Raw genomic sequence first — 21,588 nt, forward strand, 5'->3', positions numbered from 1 at the left:
GAGTTAAACAAAAAACTGAGGGGGGGGGTTGCTGAAGCCATCCCCGGCACCACTAGAGTCACGCGCATGTTGGTGGCATACATTGGAGATGTTGTCATGAGTTTTGTAAATACTAAGCATTCAAAATATATACATGTATAGTTTGGGACATCACCTACGCATTGCAGGAGCAACGTGTTCATGTTTCGCACAGAGAAATATAAGGCACATTTTCACTGAGAAGTGCTATAATTCAGTAGAGGATGGTTTTAAATCTTTCATGTCTCATGTGGGACCAGGACGCAGGATTTGACTTGTTGAGCCTGCAATGAATAGGACTTGACAAGCTTACAAGCTATTAAACCATTTGAAAAGGTTCCAAGCATTGTAAAAATCATTGAACCACACAGTAGCCAGTTTCTAAAATGTATGTAGGTGTGTTGTTACAGCACTTATGTATATCAATACACTTCCCACAAACAACCATTTTAACATGATTACCCAACACAACACACATGAAAGTTACATCAATGCCATTCAACGATTTGTTTTAACTTTTGAAAATCTCAGAAAAAGACCTATCGGCTACTTTGTTGAATAACAAACTATTTTCAATTCAATGTACCACTGTCAGCGCGAACCAAACAGAATTATTTAGATGTGATACAAAATAACACGTTTTATGAAAATGTAAAACAAGTCAGTTTTACAGAAACAACACGTTGTCATGGTAATTTGAGAAATTACGAACTCGATCTATGGCAAATAATTAGAGGTCCGCTCGTGTTTCATGAATTTAAAATTGTTTAGATTACATGGGTATCACATTTCCTGTTAAACTCAAGTGAAATTTCTTGTTTCGAACAGCAAAACAACATGACTATCAACGTGTATGGTTATGAACATCCCAAACCAAAACCAAATCAACAACATTTACAGCCACATGGTGAAATCATCATATATTACATGTCAAACAACTACGGCAAACCACTCAAACAACCCCTACGTCGATCTACTTTACCTCACCGAAGAAACAAAAAAGGCCGACGTCAATACCCATTATTGCTGGATTAAAAATCTGTCGAGGCTCGTTTCGAGTGAAAAAGAATATTGCCACAGTAAAAAATATATTTGTCCACGATGTTTAACAGATCACAATTCACAGCCAAACCTCGAACAACACAATCTCCAATGTCAAGGAATATCAAAAACAGCTTGCCACATCGTGCTCCCAGATGATACAAACTCAACACTCAAGTTTAGAAACCTTCGTCAAATGAAAAAAACACTGTTTGTGATTTATGCTGATTTTTAAGCAATTATCATACCGGTAAATATTCAACTGTCACAAAACACAAAAACCCATGCAATTCACAAAGCCTGTGGATTTTGTTATGTCGTAGTGCGATATGACGGGAAAACACTCGGGTATAAGAGATACCGAGGACCCAGTGCGAATCAAGAATTTGTCAAAAGTCTCATGGGTGAAGTGAACAAGTTGAATAAAATCTTTAGCAACAACTATGTTGATAAAACAGCAAGAATATCATGCTCTCACAACACATTGTTGGATTTGTTGGATTTGTAAAAGAAGATTTGAAACATGGGGGAAAAACACATGAGCAATTCCATGGTTACTCATGTTACGTTTTTCATGTACTTTTGAATTTCTTTGGGCTGTAATTATTTTCCTGTAATGTTCAGTTATTGTTATCTCCATAGTATCTAGGGTATACCTAGGCCTACCTAATAACCAAAGATAAGAATATACAAAAATGCATGAAAGCATGACATATAAAGCACACAAATCGGTTACTCACGTTACATTTTTGAACAAACATGCTGTAATCAAAAAGTCTCCAAATACCAACAAGTTTTAAAAAGTTCTTTTGAATGATTTGAGAACCTTGCCATGGAGCACAAATAGTACATGTAATGCAACTCTTTTAGAATCTTTGGTTGTATAGAAATCCACCAGACATCTGGTTACTCACGTTACATAGTGCAAAACACATAAAAGGCATAAAGTAACAAATTAACCTTACAAATTTTGACCTACTTATGTAGAGGTATCATTAACAAAATATCTATTCATTAACTTCTTGTACAAGCAAAACAACTTTCCAGCATGTTCTTACCCCCAGAATTGAGGAGTTCAACATCCGCCCCGCTACGTTCATTGGAGTGGGGCGGACGTTGGACCCCACAGTTCTGGGGGTAGCATGTTCTGCCTATGCACTTTCTTTTAGATCTCAACTATCTTAGAGGCTTAGAGGGGTAAGAGGTCGACAGTTTGCCTAGGTCATTTATCCATACGGAAACTAAATGAAGGTCTTAAAGTAACCATGTAATCAAAGGCTCTGAGCATGATGGAATTTAAACTTCACAGAAAACCTGAAGTTCGCAACTGCAGGTGCATCAAATTTTGTTACCAGCTTTCCTCGAAGATAGAAGATCTCTAGGTGATGGCCACTTTCAGTTGCAGTTTCCAGCTGGATGCATCACTGATACTTGATATTCATTCTTACCACCATGGTCATCCATTTGTTTTGGATATACATGTAGCACCCCATGTAGCATCCCTGGATATAGCACCCTCTAAAACAGTAATAACAAGACAAAGAAACGAGTCCTTGTTGATTATATTTCTGCCTGGCCATTAACACATGAAACAATCGATACTGAACATCTTCATAAAGCCCAAGTATAACTTGCCCACCCCAGTGATATATTGAATACTGTACAAAGCAAGGATAAGTACTCACAAGATCTGCCAAAATTGACAACACAAGTGTCCAAAGATGGTCAACAGTACATGCTTTTTTTCCATGTGCTCATTTCAAACAGTGTGCAGTGCATCATGGGTAATGCCCTCATTGTTTAAAAATGGGAAATTTGCATGTTATTTGCTTATAAAGCATTTCTGTATGCTATTTGTATATAAAGCATATCCGTGTGCTAGAGTCTCCTCACAGAATCTTCTCTTACTTGCCAATTCCGGTTACTCACACTACACCCATCATGCCCATTGTTACTCATGTTACACAGTTACTCACGTTACAACTTCCATCACATTGAAAAGTGAATAGTCGCATCATAAAGAACCCAGTTTTTAGATTGGGGATCACCAAGAGAAGATAATTGGAAGTGGTAACTATTGAAACTAAGAAACATATTCACTAGGAGAAAAGAGTCATATTTTGGTTACTCACGTTACACTGCCTCGAAGTGCTTTGAACATTTAGTCATGACGTCCTCGTGACATAAGTCAAGCCACTCCTTTTTTTAAAATCCGAATTCTAGTGTCATATGTATTACAGAAAATTCACAACTGACTAGATATGGATCATCCTTTCAATTTCCATAAAATAAAACAAAGAATTTCCCACTTTTGGAAACTTTCAGTTCAAAATTACCATTCCAATTCAAATGACCATTTCTCCAAAAATTCTGTGACAATTCAGTTATTTTAAGTTGTTTCACAAATTTTGAACTATGTGAATCAATATTTTATAGATAATCACTTTCAAATGAGGATTTGAAATTTAAGGGCCATGTCCACTCTTTCATGGAATTACCCACGTGCTTATGCTTATGTTACAAACCAACAGAATCAAACGACGACAAGTGTCAAAAATGTCATCGCCGCGTCTGTAACAAGACCAAAGTACAATGTATGTGATCACTGTCACATCACTGGCATTTATCGTGGACCAGCTCATACATGTAGGTCGTGCAGTCGTTATTACTTCGTATTTCTCCCAACAAAACCTCACTTCCCGTCATACTCCACAATCTGGAGTAAAAAATTGTGAAAAATCTCATAACAACTTCCAACTCGATTGAAATTCCAGCGCCCTTGTTATTGATGACTTCACCCTTGTTGTTTCTCAATGAAAAGTGGACACTTGTTATTTTTCCGATGTTAAGTGGTTTTCTAGTATCATTTGAGTCTGTAACAGAGCACAACATGTCTGCAGGTTGTCCGTTAAAGTAATGGGCAGTTCCACCGGAACATCAACCTCCGGGTCAAAATTTCAAACTGGTCCAAATGTGACAAGTATACATCATTTTGAAGCTTATGGTGAATACATGTACTTTCATGAAACATACCTCATTTCTAACAACATTCAAGAATTTGGCTTTTATTTGATACTGAAAAATTGGTTTTAAATACCGAGAAATTGGGGAAAATATTTCCCCTCTGAAAGATTTTCTGTTTATTAGCCTGATAATAATTTTTTTTCCAGTTTTGTTACAGTTTGAAGAGTGCCCCATTAAGTACACAATGACGGAAATGAATTTTCATTTTCCTTTGGAAATTCTGTGTAATGTCTTATTTTATAACACTTACTTTCTTATGTACGTCCGACACCAAAATGACATAGTTTTTTATCCCCTCAGTGCACCCTTTAGCAAAAGACTGCCAAATTTACAATACAAAGCACAATGAGTTCCTTCTTTCTAGACATAAGACAGCTTAACTACCCCAATTATTTTTTCAAATACTCAAAAAATTGTAGAATCAGATGTGTACGTCTGACACCCTGTACGTCCGATACTGTCAGAACCATGCATTGCTGGCAATGCAATGCTTTTACACTGTACAGAAACCATTACCACCTCATTTGCATGGAAATGAGGCCCCAACATTTTGTACAAGTACCAAATAGGCTTCACTTTTGTTTTTTACTAATTTGCATAAATTTGACTATTTGGACATACATGTAAATATTGGGACAAATAATTATGATGACTTCAAACACGTGACGATACCTGGTTTTTTCTGGCAATGCAATGCTTTTACACTGTACAGAAACCATTACCACCTCATTTGCATGGAAATGAGGCCCCAACATTTTGTACAAGTACCAAATAGGCTCTACTTTTGTTTTTTACTAATTTGCATAAATTTGACTATTTGGACATACATGTAAATATTGGGACAAATAATTATGATGACTTCAAACACGTGACGATACCTGGTTTTTTCTGGCAATGCAATGCTTTTACACTGTACAGAAACCATTACCACCTCATTTGCATGGAAATGAGGCCCCAACATTTTGTACAAGTACCAAATAGGCTCTACTTTTGTTTTTTACTAATTTGCATAAATTTGACTATTTGGACATACATGTAAATATTGGGACAAATAATTATGATGACTTCAAACACGTGACGATACCTGTTTTTTTCTAACACCCACTTGGTTTTACTCGAGTTGGTTTTTCTGACAAAGTGTTCGACATGTTGTTTTTAAAAAACTCTTAAACATTTCTACCACTTCAGACACCAATTCAGTTACCACTAGCACTTCATCAAAACCATTAATTTGCTTCTTTTTTAGTAACTCAACATTTTTAAATTTCAGTCTTCAATCGTGAGTTGGGCATCCATCACGAGAAACACGTACATCGTCAGTTCGCTGGCGGTTTCTGCTTCTCGAGTCATTTATATCATGATACCACCTGAGTCACCTACTCCACGCCATCTACCATGACCTATGTTGTCATTGGTGCTTCTAAAATCAAGCCGCAAACCATACATGTACTTTTCTTTGAGGTAGTCGGCAATTTCGATGCCAGCCAAATTGAGGTCTTTGGTGACGTATCGACCACATTCTGTGTCAGGGTCTGCAAAAAATTTACACGCTTTGTTCGATAGTTGGTATTCGTACATTCCTCGCAAATAAAGTTGGTTGGGTTTGCCTTCAGCCATTACAAATGTCTTGGTAATGTGTGGGTTATAAAACCTTTGGGCATTTTTGACTGAGGGGTCTTTAAAAAGAATCAAAACTCCTTTCTAACTGCGTATCAGTTGTTTAATAACCACATTCCATAGGGTATCCGATTTGTTAACTGATCGCATTTCCAAGTGGTGAACGTGGTCAAACATGTAGTACACTAAGCCTTTCAGCACTTGAGCGAGTTCACGGTTAGTGACGACTTCATATTCAAGCCTCAGGTCCGAAATCGCACATTGAGCTGAGGTATCACTCGACTTGACTACTTTGTCGTCATTGTTAAACGTGAGCTCATAAGTCAGAGGTTGTTTCAGAGGCGAAGGCGAAAACGGCATGTGATCGGACAACATCTCGATTTCCAACGGTATCGTATATCGGTTACCAAAAGTGTCAGTGATGGCTTTGTCTTTTCCATTGCTTGCTCACTGACATCGTTAGCATCGAGTCTAAGCTTAGCTACGTTTTCTCTTTCTAAACCATAATAAGCCATGTGTTTGGTTTGAGTATTTTTTGGAAAATCTGACATTTTGTTCACCAATCTCTTGTTTCCATGTGGCAACAATTGCACCGTTCATGCCGTTTGTGTTTCTCACATTACGCATTGGTCGGGCCGGCCAGTGGCCAAGCTTGCTCCATATTTTGGTTCGACCAGTTTTTTAATCTGACTTTTAAAGTTGACAAAGCATTGTCCTTACCTTCCTTTAAGTTTGTCCAAAATTTTATGAAGTTCCTCCTTGAATGAATACAATGATTTCACATGTATTACAGATGAAGTTAGTTTGTTCCGATCCTTTACAGTTCTTGGAAAGAAGCTGTTCTCAAAAACTCTTATACATGTCCAAAATTGTTGTGGATTCCCTCTAGTTGCTCTGGACTTGGGCAACAAATAGTTTTCAGCCGGTATACTAACCAATCCCTCAGTTATCTTGTACACATTAATTAATATGTTGTGTCTTCTTTGCAATTCAAGTGAAGCCTAGTCAAGACTGTGCAGCAGATTTGTAACAGTTTCTGTTGTATGGCTATACTGATTGATGATGAGCCTTGCAGTTTGTCTTTGCACTTGCTCCAAACAGTGTTATCAACCAATAACTGAGTGTGGGTCCCAGACAGCAGAGGAGTACATGTATTCCAGCAGAGGTCGCACCTACTGTATGTGGCATATGCAGATTTCTTTACCTCTGAGCTATACTGTAGTTCCACAGGCTTGGGAGGCAGGGGAGATTTCTAAGATCTTGCAAGATCTAGATCTGTCAACTGTACAGTGAAACACTGTTATAACAAGGTCCTGGGGACTTCACAAATTACCTTGTTATAATACATGTACATGTAGTTGCCCTTGTATTATCAGTAATGAAGAACAAAGACTTAGGACCAAAAATTGTCCGTGTGATAAGTATGACCTTGTATTAATAACAGTGCTTTTCCTTAATTCGACTGTAACGGCAGAGTGCATATCATGTTTCCTGATGGTATTAGTTAAGGTCACGCGATGAAAACAAGATGCCATCCCCCGCCTTCGAAATTGTTCAAAGCAAGATATGGAGCAAGCTTGGCCACTGGCTGGCCCAATGCATGCACAATGTGAGCAACACAAACGGCATGAATGGTGTGATCGTCGCCAAATGGAAATAAGAGATTGGTGAATAAAATGTCAGATTTTCAAAAAAATACTTGGTGTCATGGTCTGGAAACCTGTGGTACACTGCTTTCAAGTGACATGTACATATAACTCACGGTTGCTCTCAAGGGAAAATTTGATTGAAAAGCAGAGTTTGCGTAACCAGATCAACACTGCAAAAACGATTCAAAAACACGTAGCATCAGGATCCCATGCAAACCACCGTAGTAGTGACTTAGAGTTCTCTAAGTAGACGTCTTCATGCGTCCATCATGTTCATGATATTTGAAATGTCTGTGATGCACATGTATCTGCTCTGAGCCTAACAAAAGAACCCGCTTGGAAAACTCACTACCATCTGTCTGTCTTTTGCCGCTTGGGGAATGCACTTCAACTTGGTAGATAGTCACCAGGTCCCTTATTGCAGCACTTACTGGGAAAACCATTGAGATTTGACAATACATGTAGGTGATTGTATTAGGGACCTGGCGACTATATGTACATGCATACCGTCGTTGACGTTAGGCCTTTGTCATTCATAAGCCGAGTACTGTATGGGTGATTTTGCACAATGGTACATTCAGAAAGGCATTGTGGGAAGGAAAAAGAGCAAACACTGCCCCCTTTTCTTTCCCACAGTGCCTTCCTACCATTGTGCATAGTAACCCATGTGGTATTAGCAATAAGTCTTATGGCATGGTTGAGTACTGTCCAGGGTATATCTATTCATGATATTGCCATAAACTCTTCTTCACAATACTTTTTCACACTTTTACCTTACTGAGACAGCCGATATTTTGTTCCCATTTTCCTTATTGATTACATACATGTACATGTAAATGTTTATTTGTAGGTTCTTCAAACATGTCTACATGTAGCTACCACTACTGCAGTGCAGACATGCTGTAAACAATCTCCATTGACTGGGATATACATGTAAATGTATATAAAAACCTTAAAGTAAAAGGTCACACAGTGAGTTTCTGGAATCCTCGCGGCTCATGTGGTTCACCTATGGGGATTTTACATGAGGTCGTCCTATCACAGTCGATCATTTTGGAAGAATGATTCCTAACTGAAACAATGCTAAGAAACGCTTGCCAGAAATTTACCGTACGTTTGGCCTCGTCAAGTTATATTTTGGAGAAGTCACCAGGAGATGGGTAAAAAACGAACTTCATTAACGTTAATGATCCCAAACCAGCCCAACTCCAACACCACGGTCTGTTGGAATCTGTTAGGATCTGATTGGATCAGTCCTGCCCTGGTATACTGGCTATGTTTTATGTGGAATTTGGCATACCACAAATAAACATGATAAACAGAGTCCAACCCTATGGTCCAACTGTTTTACTGGCATGTGCACAGTTGTGGTGTTTAGATTTGCAAGGATGTGGAAGGTTACTAGTAAATCACCTTAGGGAGTTAGGGTGAATGAACTTTTACTTCCAGCAGTATATTTCCTATGTCTCCTTTGGTCTTGTTCATGCACATTTTTTACATTTCATAATCTAATGTGAAAACGAGACTGTACAATGTTGCAAAGATCTACTGCTACCTACCTGCAGCCAATGGGTTTTGGATTTAGTCGAGTTGACCTGATGTAGTTCTTGTTAGTGAAAATTAGAAAGAATGCGGATTATTCAGTTTATTTCTTCATCGATTGTAAAATGCTAAAATCTTTCAATCTGTTTTGCATTAGCTTTTACGGAAAGACTAGTATCATAAAATATAATTTCGTAACTGTTCATCTGAGAACGCAGAATTGCACTGATCTTCATGTATTGTAATGTCTCTCTCAGGGTAGAGAGCCGTTATCAAAAATAACAAGACATGTAGAAAGTCATTGGAATGACTTACACAACTTGTTTATTCTGAAGAATTATTTACACCCTCTGAATTTACAATGATCAACTTCTTTGCCATTGAGGCTAGATATTTCTGTATGGGATGTTCATCATATGAACAATAATCAGAGTATATGTACAGTTCAGCCAAATCTAAGCTGTTTATTCGGAAGTGACAGATTTATTTCTCATGGCAGAGCTATACGCTCACTAACAGTCAAGAAGTTGTTACTTCCAAGCTGCCCACTTGGGAATGATTGATGCTGTCACTTTATATCCGGTTCATAAGTGACTTAGTCACAAAGGCAGACGCGCCACGATTTGCAGGCTTTTATTGGACAATCGCTGAAGTTGCGCGTTACATGTAACTTCCAGATCCATGTAAATGGCTATCAATGCATGTAACCCTGTGTGCAGTGCACGTGTGCAGTGGGCGTGGTTTAAACTGAAGTGACGTCACACTTACGAACCGGATACATGTAGACTTTTAGGGCTACATGTACATCTTAGCCAATATGAGACCACTTGATGTAGAAAGTCTTTGGCAGAAAACTTTGTGGCAATTTTATGTACACTTGGTCTCACTGACTTAGTTTCTGGAGAGCAGTAAAGTCCGGGAGCGGAATGGTGAAAGGCTGCTCATGGGTGTGCTGCAGGGACTTGATCAACGAGGGAACGGAAAGGTTAAGCCTTTCTAGGTACATTGAGTTGTGTACAACACTTACATGTAAGAGTAGTCTCTGGATTGCCAGGAAATCTACATGCAGTTGTTATGGGGTACAACTGTGGTTGAGTGGAGGTAATTGACATTGCTGTACCGTGACCAGACACAGGCTTTCGGCGTGTGGTTTAGCGGGACGCATATGCTGTTAAGTAGGGATCTCTGTGGGTCAAATGTACGGGTAAACTGTGTGACTGAAACGAGGATCGACTCCATGAAAGAAAAGGGGGAAAATGACTCAAGTTGAAAATGTGCTTCAGACCAGTGGTTCAAGGGCATGTCGCAGCATACCAGTAGTACAACCACTCGCATGTGGTATGCAATGCGCTGTGTGTACAATGCATATAATGGGGATGGTGGTCAATGCACACTTGCTGTGGGCTGAGTGCGTGGTGTGTAATAGAAATAACGTGTGCGATGTATATATGTAATCTTCATGCATAGGAAAACACGTGGGAATGTAACAGTATTTGAAATTTTTGGAAGTGAAATGGAAGTTTTAGCAGGCCGTTTCGCTTTCAGTTTCCGTTATACTTTATCTCGCAGTACAGTAAAACTAGCCTCCCAAGGTGATCCATAGAGCGTTCTCTTTTCCTGAGACAAAGCTGAGGGAAAATAGAATGCTCCATAACACCTCCCCACAGATTCTGTAATATTTAAGCTAAAAATCAATAATGAAACACCAAACTGAAATTTACATTCATCAAATGTAATTCAAGAATTCCAAGTGGAACAGCAACGTTTGGATACATTCATTAAGCACTGTTGTTCGCTATGAGTCGAAATACACGCCTATGCTTTCGTTGCTATGAATATAGTTCTTTGGTTGCTACGGGTATAGTTCTTTTTCAGAATGAGGCGGCATTGTATAGTCTTTTTGAAACAGTCGTATAAAATAGTAAAACTACATGTACATGTAGCAAGGGTCACGTGACACACTTTCGGCCAATCAAGATACAGAATCTGTGGGTGAGGTGTTACAAAAATAAATATGCTTGCAAATATTTTGCAAAGGTCTTTTCCCAGGCAATTTTTTATAAGAAGTGTAAAACGAACCAAAAAAATATTTGCTTTTTTTTTTTTCTCCTATCCTCTGGTTCTGCAAGTGCACCATCGGGCTCAACTTTCAGGTTCTTGATTACCGGTATTTTGCAGGTGCACACAGGTGCACCAGTACATGTACATGTACATGTATGCATGTAATCTGGTGGTTTAGAATAAGTAAAATAGCCAGTAGAATTGTCCTCATTAGGTCTGTTCCTTCTGTCCATTGTGTTCTTTGTCAACATGCTCGTGATCCTCAAATGTCACTGTCACATGTCGCAGACTTCCTTTATGCTGCGTGTGTACACCGTCACGTACACGTAGTTAGCCAAAAAGTGAAGAGTGCCTCTCAGTGCATGATGTCAGACAGTCAATGGTAGAAACTGATGTTTCGATAAGGGATTCTGTCAGCCTCCCAAATTTTCTATTGGCTTGAAACAGCCCCCTGACTTGTCTGACATACATGTATGTACATTACATGTATGTACGTATATGACATCTTCAATCACCCCTATAGGAGTATGGGGTTCATCACATGCAATTTTCATGAAATTTCATAGAAACAAGTCCTTTCTTGTCATTTGGTTGTACTTTCTCTTTGTATACACGAGCACTTCTGACTTTCTGATGCAGAACGGGAATTTTGTCATTGTTGTAAAATTGGCATGGATTCAGCCCATTTTTTTCTGAGTATGAGTGATTTTATAAACTACATTTGTGTGTTGGCCTTATGAGGAAAAATGTCAAAGTATGTGTATTTCCATGGGAACATTCCTGCTGAAATGTCATATGGAACGTCATCCCCTCTAGCCATCTAAACCTTAATCATTTTAGTCTTATACGGGACTCTTATTTTGTGCACTTAACCACCTCCAAGTACATACTGGCCCTGAACTTTGCATAAATGTACACATGTACTGGCAAACAAGATGCAAAGGCTGGTGCACTGCACGTACATGTACATACACGTATACCGCACACACAAGGCCAAAAGCCCAGCACACTGCAAGTAATTATTACTGATTCATGTTTTGAACACGTTATTACTCCACTTGCCTCTAATACATGTATAAGGGGGGAGGAATGCTATACGGTCAGTGGACAGGGCCCAGTCATGGTACACGTGCAGTGTACATGTATGTATAGCAAATGTACATGTAAGTACAGGTGTCACAGTTCCATCCTCCTGTTGTAAACATCCCAATTGAGTTTCTTATTTGAGGATGTGCAGGACACACACGTGCGCAAGTGCATAATGCATATTAATTGTTGGTTTGGTTTCCAGACATAAAGTACCGACTATTATTTTAAGGGATCTTTGCCAGGTACCGCCGGGAACTAGGGTAATCTAAATTTTAGGTTTTCACACAAGAAGTTCATTTGAGATGTTTACAACCAAAGCTGAGAGCTGTGATATATTTTACATATTTATTTACATGTACATATAAAAAACATCTAAACCAAGCATTCATGCGTAATTCCAGTGTAAGGAACATAATAACAACATTTCAGCTACATGTTCACTATGGAAGCATGAATGATACCAGTACCCTGGACATTAGTCACAGTGTAATGAAAACCTTGCCCACCTACATGTAAACCAGTGAAAGCCTAACATACATGTACATGTACAATTGTACATGTCAATGTGTCGTATTCATAAGCCCACTGTACACGTACTCATACATATACATGTATGTATTTCACTCATCCCGTGATTGCTACCGTCAGTCCCACTCATTTGGCCTACAATAGCGGTGCTAATAATGGCACCACAAGGTTGCAGACTTCATGTTTATGAGCGCAGTAGTAGGACTTATCGCTTGTTGTGACAGACAGCATGAATCATTGAAAATTCTATTCTGTAGTCCATGAGGCAAAGCTGAGTGAAATGGAACATTCAACCCGTGATATGTTTGTCACCAAATTCTTTCCATTGTAGAAATGTGGGCAGTTCTAACTTTTGGTTTTAGCACATTACAACAATGTGCAGTGTATCAGCCTGAAGTCTGCTTCTGAAGTTCATACATGTACATGTAGGTTATTGCGGAGAATTCCTTTAGGCAAAGCTAACGTTATGGATGGCATTAATGGCCGTTTCCTGAAAGCCAGGGCTTCCAATTTAGCTGAACCTTTGGCATGTGTTTTCCAACTGAGCTTGAATAGCGGTGCCGTCCCGGATGATTGGAAGCTAGCCAAAGTCACTCCCATTCATAAAGGTGGCTCTATTCATGATTGTAATCAATATCGACCAATTTCTGTCATTTCAGTTGTCATGTTGCCGTTTTTTTAAGCTGGTTCAATCGTTTTTATATTTGTGTTTTAGTGTCAATTATTTATTTATTTTCTGTACTTATGACCTCTGGATCAGTAGTTTTGTATACATTTATACTGTCCTTGATGTCACATGTATGAGATGGTTTCAATTTTGATACCTTCAGTACTTAGTCTTCATGGATATTTTTATGGCTTTTAAATATTTTGACCTGGGACCTCTAGGAAAACAGTTTTTTATAAACTGAATGAGTTCCCCAGTATAAATAAGAAATAGATAAAGTTACCCTGACAGCCTCAGGAAGTCTTCCTTGTACATGGCTGCAGAATCGAGGAGTCATTTTGAGAAGGATGTTGCCATGGTTGAATAGTAAAAAGAGTGTGAAATTCTTACCAATTTAGGCAGTTGGGAACATGTACAGTATACATGTACATGTATTGTACATGTACACATGTTATCATGGTTTTAGTGAGAGGGTCCTAAGGATTACCCAGCTGTGAAACATTTGTTTTACAGCCCACCTATGCCTGTACTCCTTGAAAAATGGGGCTCATTATTCCACCTCTGAGCTCCACAGAAAGAAGATAGCCTAGACTACATGTAGTTCACTGATAAATTTTGTTCTGCAATATGTGTGCATGCAGCTATATGGCCAGGGAAGGCAGCAAGTTTGAGCAACCCATTAGAAATAACAAGAGGCACAAATTGAACATCATTTTTCTCTCAGATTCTCCAAAGTTTTCCTCACTTTTGTCTTTGGGAACCCTCGAATGTCATTATAATAACAACTGTCTGGTCCCGGAGGGTTTTAAACTGTGGAAATAAAGAATCAAAAATTTCCTTTAACCTTAAATGCCTTCAACAGAAAAGAACAGGGCTCCTTTCCAAGTGTGTTCAGTAAACAGGTTTGTGATTCAGGGTACCATACGCCATTACAGTTGACATTTCGTGTATGTGTGAAAGATCATCTTCATTTTGTGTGTAAATCATGGCATCTATGCCATCACAGGCTTTATCTCTGATGGACAAACCTTGTGTTGGCATGTGGTGTTCGAAATGTACCTGTGTACATCACCATGGGGATAAGAGTATACCGTTCAGTTTTGTTGAAGCAAAACATTACTTTTTATGGAGTTTCAAACTTCAAATTGACAAAGAGTAGAATCTATCCAGAGCAAGGAACAGTTGTGAAGCTCAGATTCAGAAAATATCAAAGACCCACGATTCAGTTTGTGTGAGAATGGTACATGTACATGGCAACCTGACGTACATGTACATGTACATGTACGGTACGTATCGCACAGTTCGGTTTTGAGCTCATGTAGACGGGAACCCTACAGATTTCTGTCAACCTCGTGGACTTGGAACAAAAGAACCTTTTGAAGTCTTTATTTCATACTCCAAAATCCCTATCAGATGAGAAAGTATTTAGCTAGGATAGATTTAAAGGTTTTTCTGAAGACAAAAGTGGAAAAATATGCAGACACTGAGAGAAAATGACATTGGAATTTGTGATGTATACATTTGCAATGGGTCACTCAAGCTTGTTGCCTAGCTGTTCTGGATCTATTGTTAACTTGCAAACTGGTATGTTTGCCTGAAAGAGATTTTCAATTCAAAAATCCCCTCCCCCGTCTGGTCTGTAGTGTGGCCATCATACACACATATTTGGCATGGAAACTTTGCTTTCAGTTAGTTGTTACCTCAATGTATTATTTGACCTTTATGACTTTTCTGACACTCTCCCTAGATGACTTTTCGGCATCCGTTCTTATTTGACTGTTCAAGCCATCAACCTGATACGAAGATGTTAAGTGTGGATCTGTGTTCTTGCCGTTGCCAAATTGGTAAGTTTTATAACAGAATTTCATTTTTCTCCTTACAGGTACAATAACATGAAGTTTTTATTCAGTGCTAAAAGTATGCACATGGACATATTTCTTACTGATTAAGGGTGGGAATTTATGTTTAATTTGAAAAACATGTTAAAAACTTTCCTATACCTCAGTGGTTTCACATGCCAAATTATAAAGTTGAACAATGCACATGGTCCAGCCAATGTAAAAATGTACATGTCGATTGATGTTGGAGCATGGACAATGTTTATGGTGTTCAGAATCCACGTTTGTCTCAGACAGCACATACATGTATGTGTACCGTTAGATGCCAAAAGGGAAAAGTGTTCAGAAAATTAAATTACAATTTACTGGCATTGTTTACAATAAAAATGAATGCCAGATTGTGTCAATCAAAACGTCAAACCTCTAAAGGGTAGGGGGAGGTTTCCATTTAAACATTTGGGAAAATCTGTAAAGGGATTTGGAACTTGTGTCGTTTAAACGACATTTTGTAATGAATCTTACAGTACATGCACATGTACTGTGCCATGTAGAGTTTCGCACCTTTGTTACATTGTATCTCAAATTGTAGAAAGTCCATTTAGACAGTGCAGGGGTTGAAATGAACTTATTGCCGTGGTTTCCAGCAGAATTAACATGTAGATAACTCTATTGGTCCTGCTGAAGTTTGGTGGCCCAAACCCAAATCCAACCTGAAATTTGGTGCTGCTGGTAACAAAAGATGATTTGCAATCAACCTTGTCCATAGAAAACTTGAACCACCAACTACCAGTATGTACATGTACACAGAGTGTCACATGGCTACCTTCGTCATATTTTGGCCTGTCCCACCCTTTCCTCAAGGAAGGTACATTAGGAAGGTCCTTTGCCACATGTCTTTGTCATTTAATGTTACTCTTCCTCAGGGAAGGTTACCGTAACACCCTCAAGAAAATGCCACCTTCGCACATTTATTAAATTAACAATGTACTGTACCTTTGGAGCAATGAAACATATGATGAACTGCACACGTGTGCAAAATGTGTACTACAATAATGATGGAAGGGCAAAGCCAATTCTATCCTACATGTAATGACACGTATCATCATGCTAGGCTTGGATGATATTGTATTTATTCGAGATGTTTGTGATAAACATACCGGTACATTAATACCCTGTATTTACTAATACTGCGGTATTTATTTTTTTTTTTTATTATTATTTATTTCTTCTTGACCCTGGGGAGACCTATCAGTGTCAAAGCACTGTTTTCCATAGGTACCCAGCAATAACAATCAATAAAACTTCATTAATATTAGTTAAAAATTACTCGCCAAAAATTGAAAGTCCAATAATACACAACACTAAAAACAAAATACAAACATACGAGGCACAACATACATGTACATGTACATGTATATGTAACCCCGTCCCAAAAGAGGTCTTGGGGTACAATTTCAAATTTTATTTCTTTATGACTATGTTTTCCTTTTGCATACTTTTTGTTCTTTCCTGAGCTTTTGACTTTTCTACTGGTAAGCATTGTTCCAGTGGTGAACCTTTGATCTATTGCCTATTCCTTTTGTCAAATAGCCTGCTCTTTCTTCCGTATCTTTAATGTTTCTGCTTTCCTAGAAGATCACAGGATGCTGTTGTTGTTGTTGTTGTAGAATTAATGGCATGTACGGCATACGCTAGTGCCCTTTATGCCATTAGCAAAAAGGTCGCTTAGCCATTTGGTAGTACGGCTAGAAATTCAAATAGCTAAAGACACTTGATCAGACAGTAAAGAGTGGATATTACGAGAGCCGGAAAGGAAAAAGAAAAGGACATTAAAAAATGCTACAACAGAAAGGCATTAACATGTGAGCAAGAGAAGAGGGAATGCCAATGATCCTCCGAACATGCAGTATCGCTGGTGCCCTGCAAGGTCGGACCGTGTACCATGCAGTTTAAGGGCCCCGGGCCCTGCCAGGTTCTTCGCAGGTCCGCATCACCTTCAGGTGATGAAAGGTGACACTGTATCCAGCCAACCTTTGGCGCCCCCCTCTCCCGCACATGCACAATAATCTCAAAATCAATTATGGATGTATTTTAGGATTGAATGGGAGAAATGTTTTTGCCCTAATAATTGTGTGAGATTCATTTGAGCGTCAGTTAAACCTAGTGTTTTCTGGAGGGTCTGTCTCTGTGTATTGAACTTAATACACTCAAGCAGGAAATGTTTGACATCATCGATAGTGCCGCAAGAATCGCAAAAGTTATTGGAAGTTTTTCCGATGTTGTAGGGGAAAGTATTAAGTCCTTTGCAGATGCCCAGGCGAAGTCTGTGTAGCTTAATTTCTTGTGTACGTCCTTTGCCCCATTTTGTAAAGGTAAAGGAAGGGTCAAGCTGTAGGTGCTTAGAAGGGTCAATATTTGGGACGGACTTTTTCCAATTATGTATGAGATCATTTTTAAGACAGCGTTTGGTTTCGGTGTCAGAGAAAGGGATGTGATGGTCAACATTTCGGGTTTTTTTGGTTCCTAGTTTAGCTAATTTGTCATTTTTTTCATTGCCAGGAATATCACAATGGCCCGGAATCCATTCGAATACAACAACGTTTCCTTGGTGCTGAATATTAATGAGGGTATGTCGAATGTCACAGACGATCTTATTCTGGGGCAGGGGGTTAGCAATAGCTTGGATGGCACTTAAACAGTCACTGAATATACAAGAGTGAAGTGGATTGATGGTCTCTATCCATTCCACGGCCAAGAGGATGGTGAAAAGTTCAGCTGTGAAAATAGAGATACTGTTGTTAAGTCTGACATTTTTGGAGTAGTTAAGTTGGGGAATATGCAGACTGCAGCCAACTGTGTTGAGGTCAGGATTAAAAGATCCATCAGTATAGATCTGAAGTGATTTGTGCCAAACCGTATTAATAACATCTTTGCTGATACTTCCTCGCATGTTTGGGTCGTCATTGTATGAGATCCGGGAAAAGATTTCTGTAGGTATGTTAGGATTGTAATAGTGCCAATATGGAAAGGTGTTAGTCAAAGGGAAGGTAACAATATCATATTTAGTAGTTCTGGCTTCAAAAGGAGTTTTGTGTGGCGTTTGACTCCATTTCACATTGAAGTAATTTTTTTGCCTGTTATCTTGATCAATATACTGATTTGGGTGGTTTTTGTGAGCCTTTATTTTGATGCTGTAAATGTCACTCAAGAATTGAGGACGGAGGTTCAGTGGAGGGTCGCCACATTCTAGTTGAAGCTTGAAGAGAGGAGTACCTTGGAGAGCCCCTGTACAGATTTTAAGAGCTTGATATTGTATGCTGTCTAATTTTTGTTTCATGGTAGTGGAAGCGGAGTCGAAAGATTCACATCGATATTCAAGAACTGGTTTGATTAAAGCTGAGTATAACTGATAAAGTGTCTTGCAGTCAGCGCCCCACGTGTTTCTGCTAATACAGCGCAGGAGGTTAAGTTTTCTTTTGCATTTCATGACAATATATCTATATGTAGTTTCCACCTAAGTTTGCTGTCAAAGGTAACGCCCAGGAATTTGGCTGATTGTAAAAATTGGATCGAGCGGTTTTGGACAGAGAGGGACACGTTGGTTTTCTGTTTGTTGGTGAAAAGAACTGCAACGGTTTTAGGGTAGGATAATTTAAACCCCATTTTTCACACCAAGTGAGAATATTAGTAAGACTATTTTGGATTATTTTCTCAAGGAAAGAGATGTTCCTGTTAGACTTCCATATGGCTATGTCGTCTGCATATTGGGAAACTTTGACGTTGGGAAGGTGCTGGGAGAGGTCGTTCACTGCAATGTTAAAAAGCAAAGGACTAATGACACTGCCTTGGGGAACACCATTTTCCGGGGTTCTTTCAGTAGAGAGAATATTGTTGGCTTTAACCTGGATTTTTCTATCACAGAGAAAATTATCAATCCAGCGGGTTATTCGCCCATGTATGCCCATGGCTTGGAGTTTAATTAAGATCCCTTTACGCCATAGCATATCGTAAGCCTTCTCAATGTCAAGAAAGACTGTTAGAGTACTTGCGCCGAGGCCATAGGAGCTGGCGTCCGTCTGCAGTAACAGTGGCTTCTCTGGATCAAAGTGGACCAGGACCTTGTCACTTTGAAGCAACTTCTTTGATTCCTGGAAGGCATCCTTTTGTCGAGGCCCCCACATAAACTTCGGATCCTCCATAAGGCCCCCATGGCGCTTCCTTGTCTTCTTGTCCGTCTTAAACTCTGCCCACAGCAACTCTGTCAATGGTGCAATGTGCCGTGAGAGGTTAGGGATGAACTTTCTGTAATAGCCAAGCAGTCCCAGATTGAAGCTCTTCCTGGTTCTTCGGACAAGGAGCTTGCTGAATGGCCTCAATCTTTGACTTCAATGGGCGTAACCCTTCTTGGTTTAGCTCGTGACCCAGATTAGTGACTGAGTCCCGCAGGAATTCACACTTCTCCCACTTTAGCTTCATACGGCTCTCTTTCAAGCGTAGCAACACTATGTTGAGATTGGCGAGATGCTCGACATCATTTCGGCCACTGATGATAATATCATCTAGGTACGGGCGGCACATGGGGATATCTGCAAGCAGCGATTCGATGGTTCGTTGAAAGATGGCAGGGGCTGAGGCTAACCCAAAGGGCATCCTCACATACTGAAAGAGGCCTCGATGGGTATTCACCGTAGTGTATTTTCTTGCGGCTTCTTCCAACTCGATCTGGTGGTATGCATGAGACAAGTCCACCTTTGAAAATCGTTGTCCGCCCTGAAGATCTTGCATTAGATCCTCCAGTGTTGGCAATGGGTACTGCTCCAACCGTAGAACCTTGTTTGCGGTGAGCTTGTAGTTCCCACAGATACGGACACTCCCATCGGCTTTATCCGCTACCACGATAGGGCAGACATAGTCAGCAAATCTCACTGGCTCGATTACACCGTTCTCAAGCAATTCATCGAGACAGTCGTCTATTCACTGTTCCCTCATGTGTAAGACTGAGGCGGCTTTGTAGAAAAGTGGCTGCTCCTCTACTGGCAGTACCTTTGCCTGGTACCCTTTCAGCTTACCAAGTACCGTGGTATTGAACACTTTATCATGGGCTTGCAGTATGTCCTTCAATTGGACTTCGGTATCCATGTCAACTGCATTCAGTCTTGAGCTGCTTGGCGGCTTGGCTTGAAGGACATCGGCCAGTGCTGATTGGAAGCATTCTATCCACTCCCGTCCCAAGAGGCTTACTCCATCCTGCACGACAAGGAGTGGCAAAGGCTTTGTCGGGTGTGACGACAAATGCTTCACCTTCACTATGGCCTCACCAACGATTGGAACTCTATCACCGGTGTATGTTGTCAAACAGGGATTGCAAGGCTGAATTTCATCAGGATTCCTGATTCGGGTAAATGTCCCCAATGACACAATGGACCACGGGCTTCCCGTGTCAAGCTCCATGTTGATTTCGTTACCGTTGACATTCATGGTCACATTATAGGGTTTACACTTCAGTAGCTGAACCGCTGGCACGTCCATGTGACTCAATATTGTGGCTGTGGCTTCATCCTCCCGGTGTTCCTCATCTTCTAGGTGATGAGCCTTCGGCCCTTTCCGCTGCTGGCGCCGATTAAACTCTTGCACCTTGTCACACTGGCTCTTTGTGTGACCCGTACGATGGCACTTGTGGCATTTTTCTGATTTAAATGGGCATGCATCTGAGGTATGTGTGGCACCACAACGCCAACACTTCTGCTGGTTGAAGCTTCGGCTGGCCGCTTTTGCACTGTCATCAGACTGACGTTTGCCTTTGGCACTGCTTGGTGGTTTACGGGCAAACTTCGGCTTTGGTTTCCGTGAAAACTGCATTTTGTTGACCTTTGGATCTGCCGGCTGACTCTGTGGTTGGCTAATTTCCTTAATCTTCTCCACATCCTTGCTGGTCATTTCCATGGCGGTAGCGATGTTCAGGGCCTTCTCAAATGTGAGGCTGGTATCACTAAGCAGCTTCCGCTGGATAGCTGGTTCTCGACAACCAACCACAAGCCTATCACGTAACATATTATTCAACTCTGCAAAATTACAATTCTCACTTAGCTGGCCAAGACCAGCAATGAACTGTGGCACAGTCTCACCTGGCTTCTGGATTCTAGTATAAAATCTATACCTCAACACAATCTCGCTAGGTTTAGGTGCATAGTGGCTTTTCAGCAAATCTACACATTCTTTGTACGACTTATCGGTAGGCTTATTAGGCTGCAATAGAGCTCGCAAGGTGTGATAACTCTTGCTACCCAAACTCGTAAATAACACTGAGCGCTTCCTTTCCTCCTCTACAACCAGCCAAGTTTCCAGTAATTCGATCCATTCTTCAATCTGGCTAGAATCAAAAGCAGGTACAACACCTATCACACCGCTTACTGTACTGGCCATATTGCCAAAAGATACCCAGTTAAACACAACTTGACAAAATATATGGCAACTAAATACAGTTTGGGTAGTAATCAAACAATACCGTTACTAT

The 21,588-nt window shown here is 39.9% G+C and overlaps 1 protein-coding gene and 1 long non-coding RNA gene across 10 annotated transcripts in view; one reads left to right on the forward strand and one right to left on the reverse strand.

Moving 5' to 3' along the window:
* Positions 1 to 21,588, forward strand: part of LOC110978424 (uncharacterized) — a 60,669-nt gene that overhangs the window by 2,300 nt on the left and 36,781 nt on the right. For 3 of the 9 annotated variants that reach the window (XR_015424263.1, XR_015424256.1, XR_015424254.1), the window contains exon 2: positions 14,984 to 15,080. This is a non-coding gene — a long non-coding RNA (uncharacterized LOC110978424). The other 6 variants (XR_015424257.1, XR_015424260.1, XR_015424262.1 and 3 more) reach the window with 6 other exon arrangements.
* On the reverse strand, positions 20,049 to 21,125 carry LOC147800159 (uncharacterized). Its single transcript, XM_087132617.1, has one exon. It carries the CDS (start codon positions 21,123 to 21,125, stop codon positions 20,049 to 20,051), a length of 1,077 nt encoding a protein of 358 aa, XP_086988743.1.

This window comes from Acanthaster planci, linkage group LG02, assembly GCF_054643075.1.
Source record: "Acanthaster planci isolate LZ-2023a linkage group LG02, COTS_SCS, whole genome shotgun sequence".
Taxonomy (NCBI): Eukaryota; Metazoa; Echinodermata; class Asteroidea; order Valvatida; family Acanthasteridae; genus Acanthaster; species Acanthaster planci.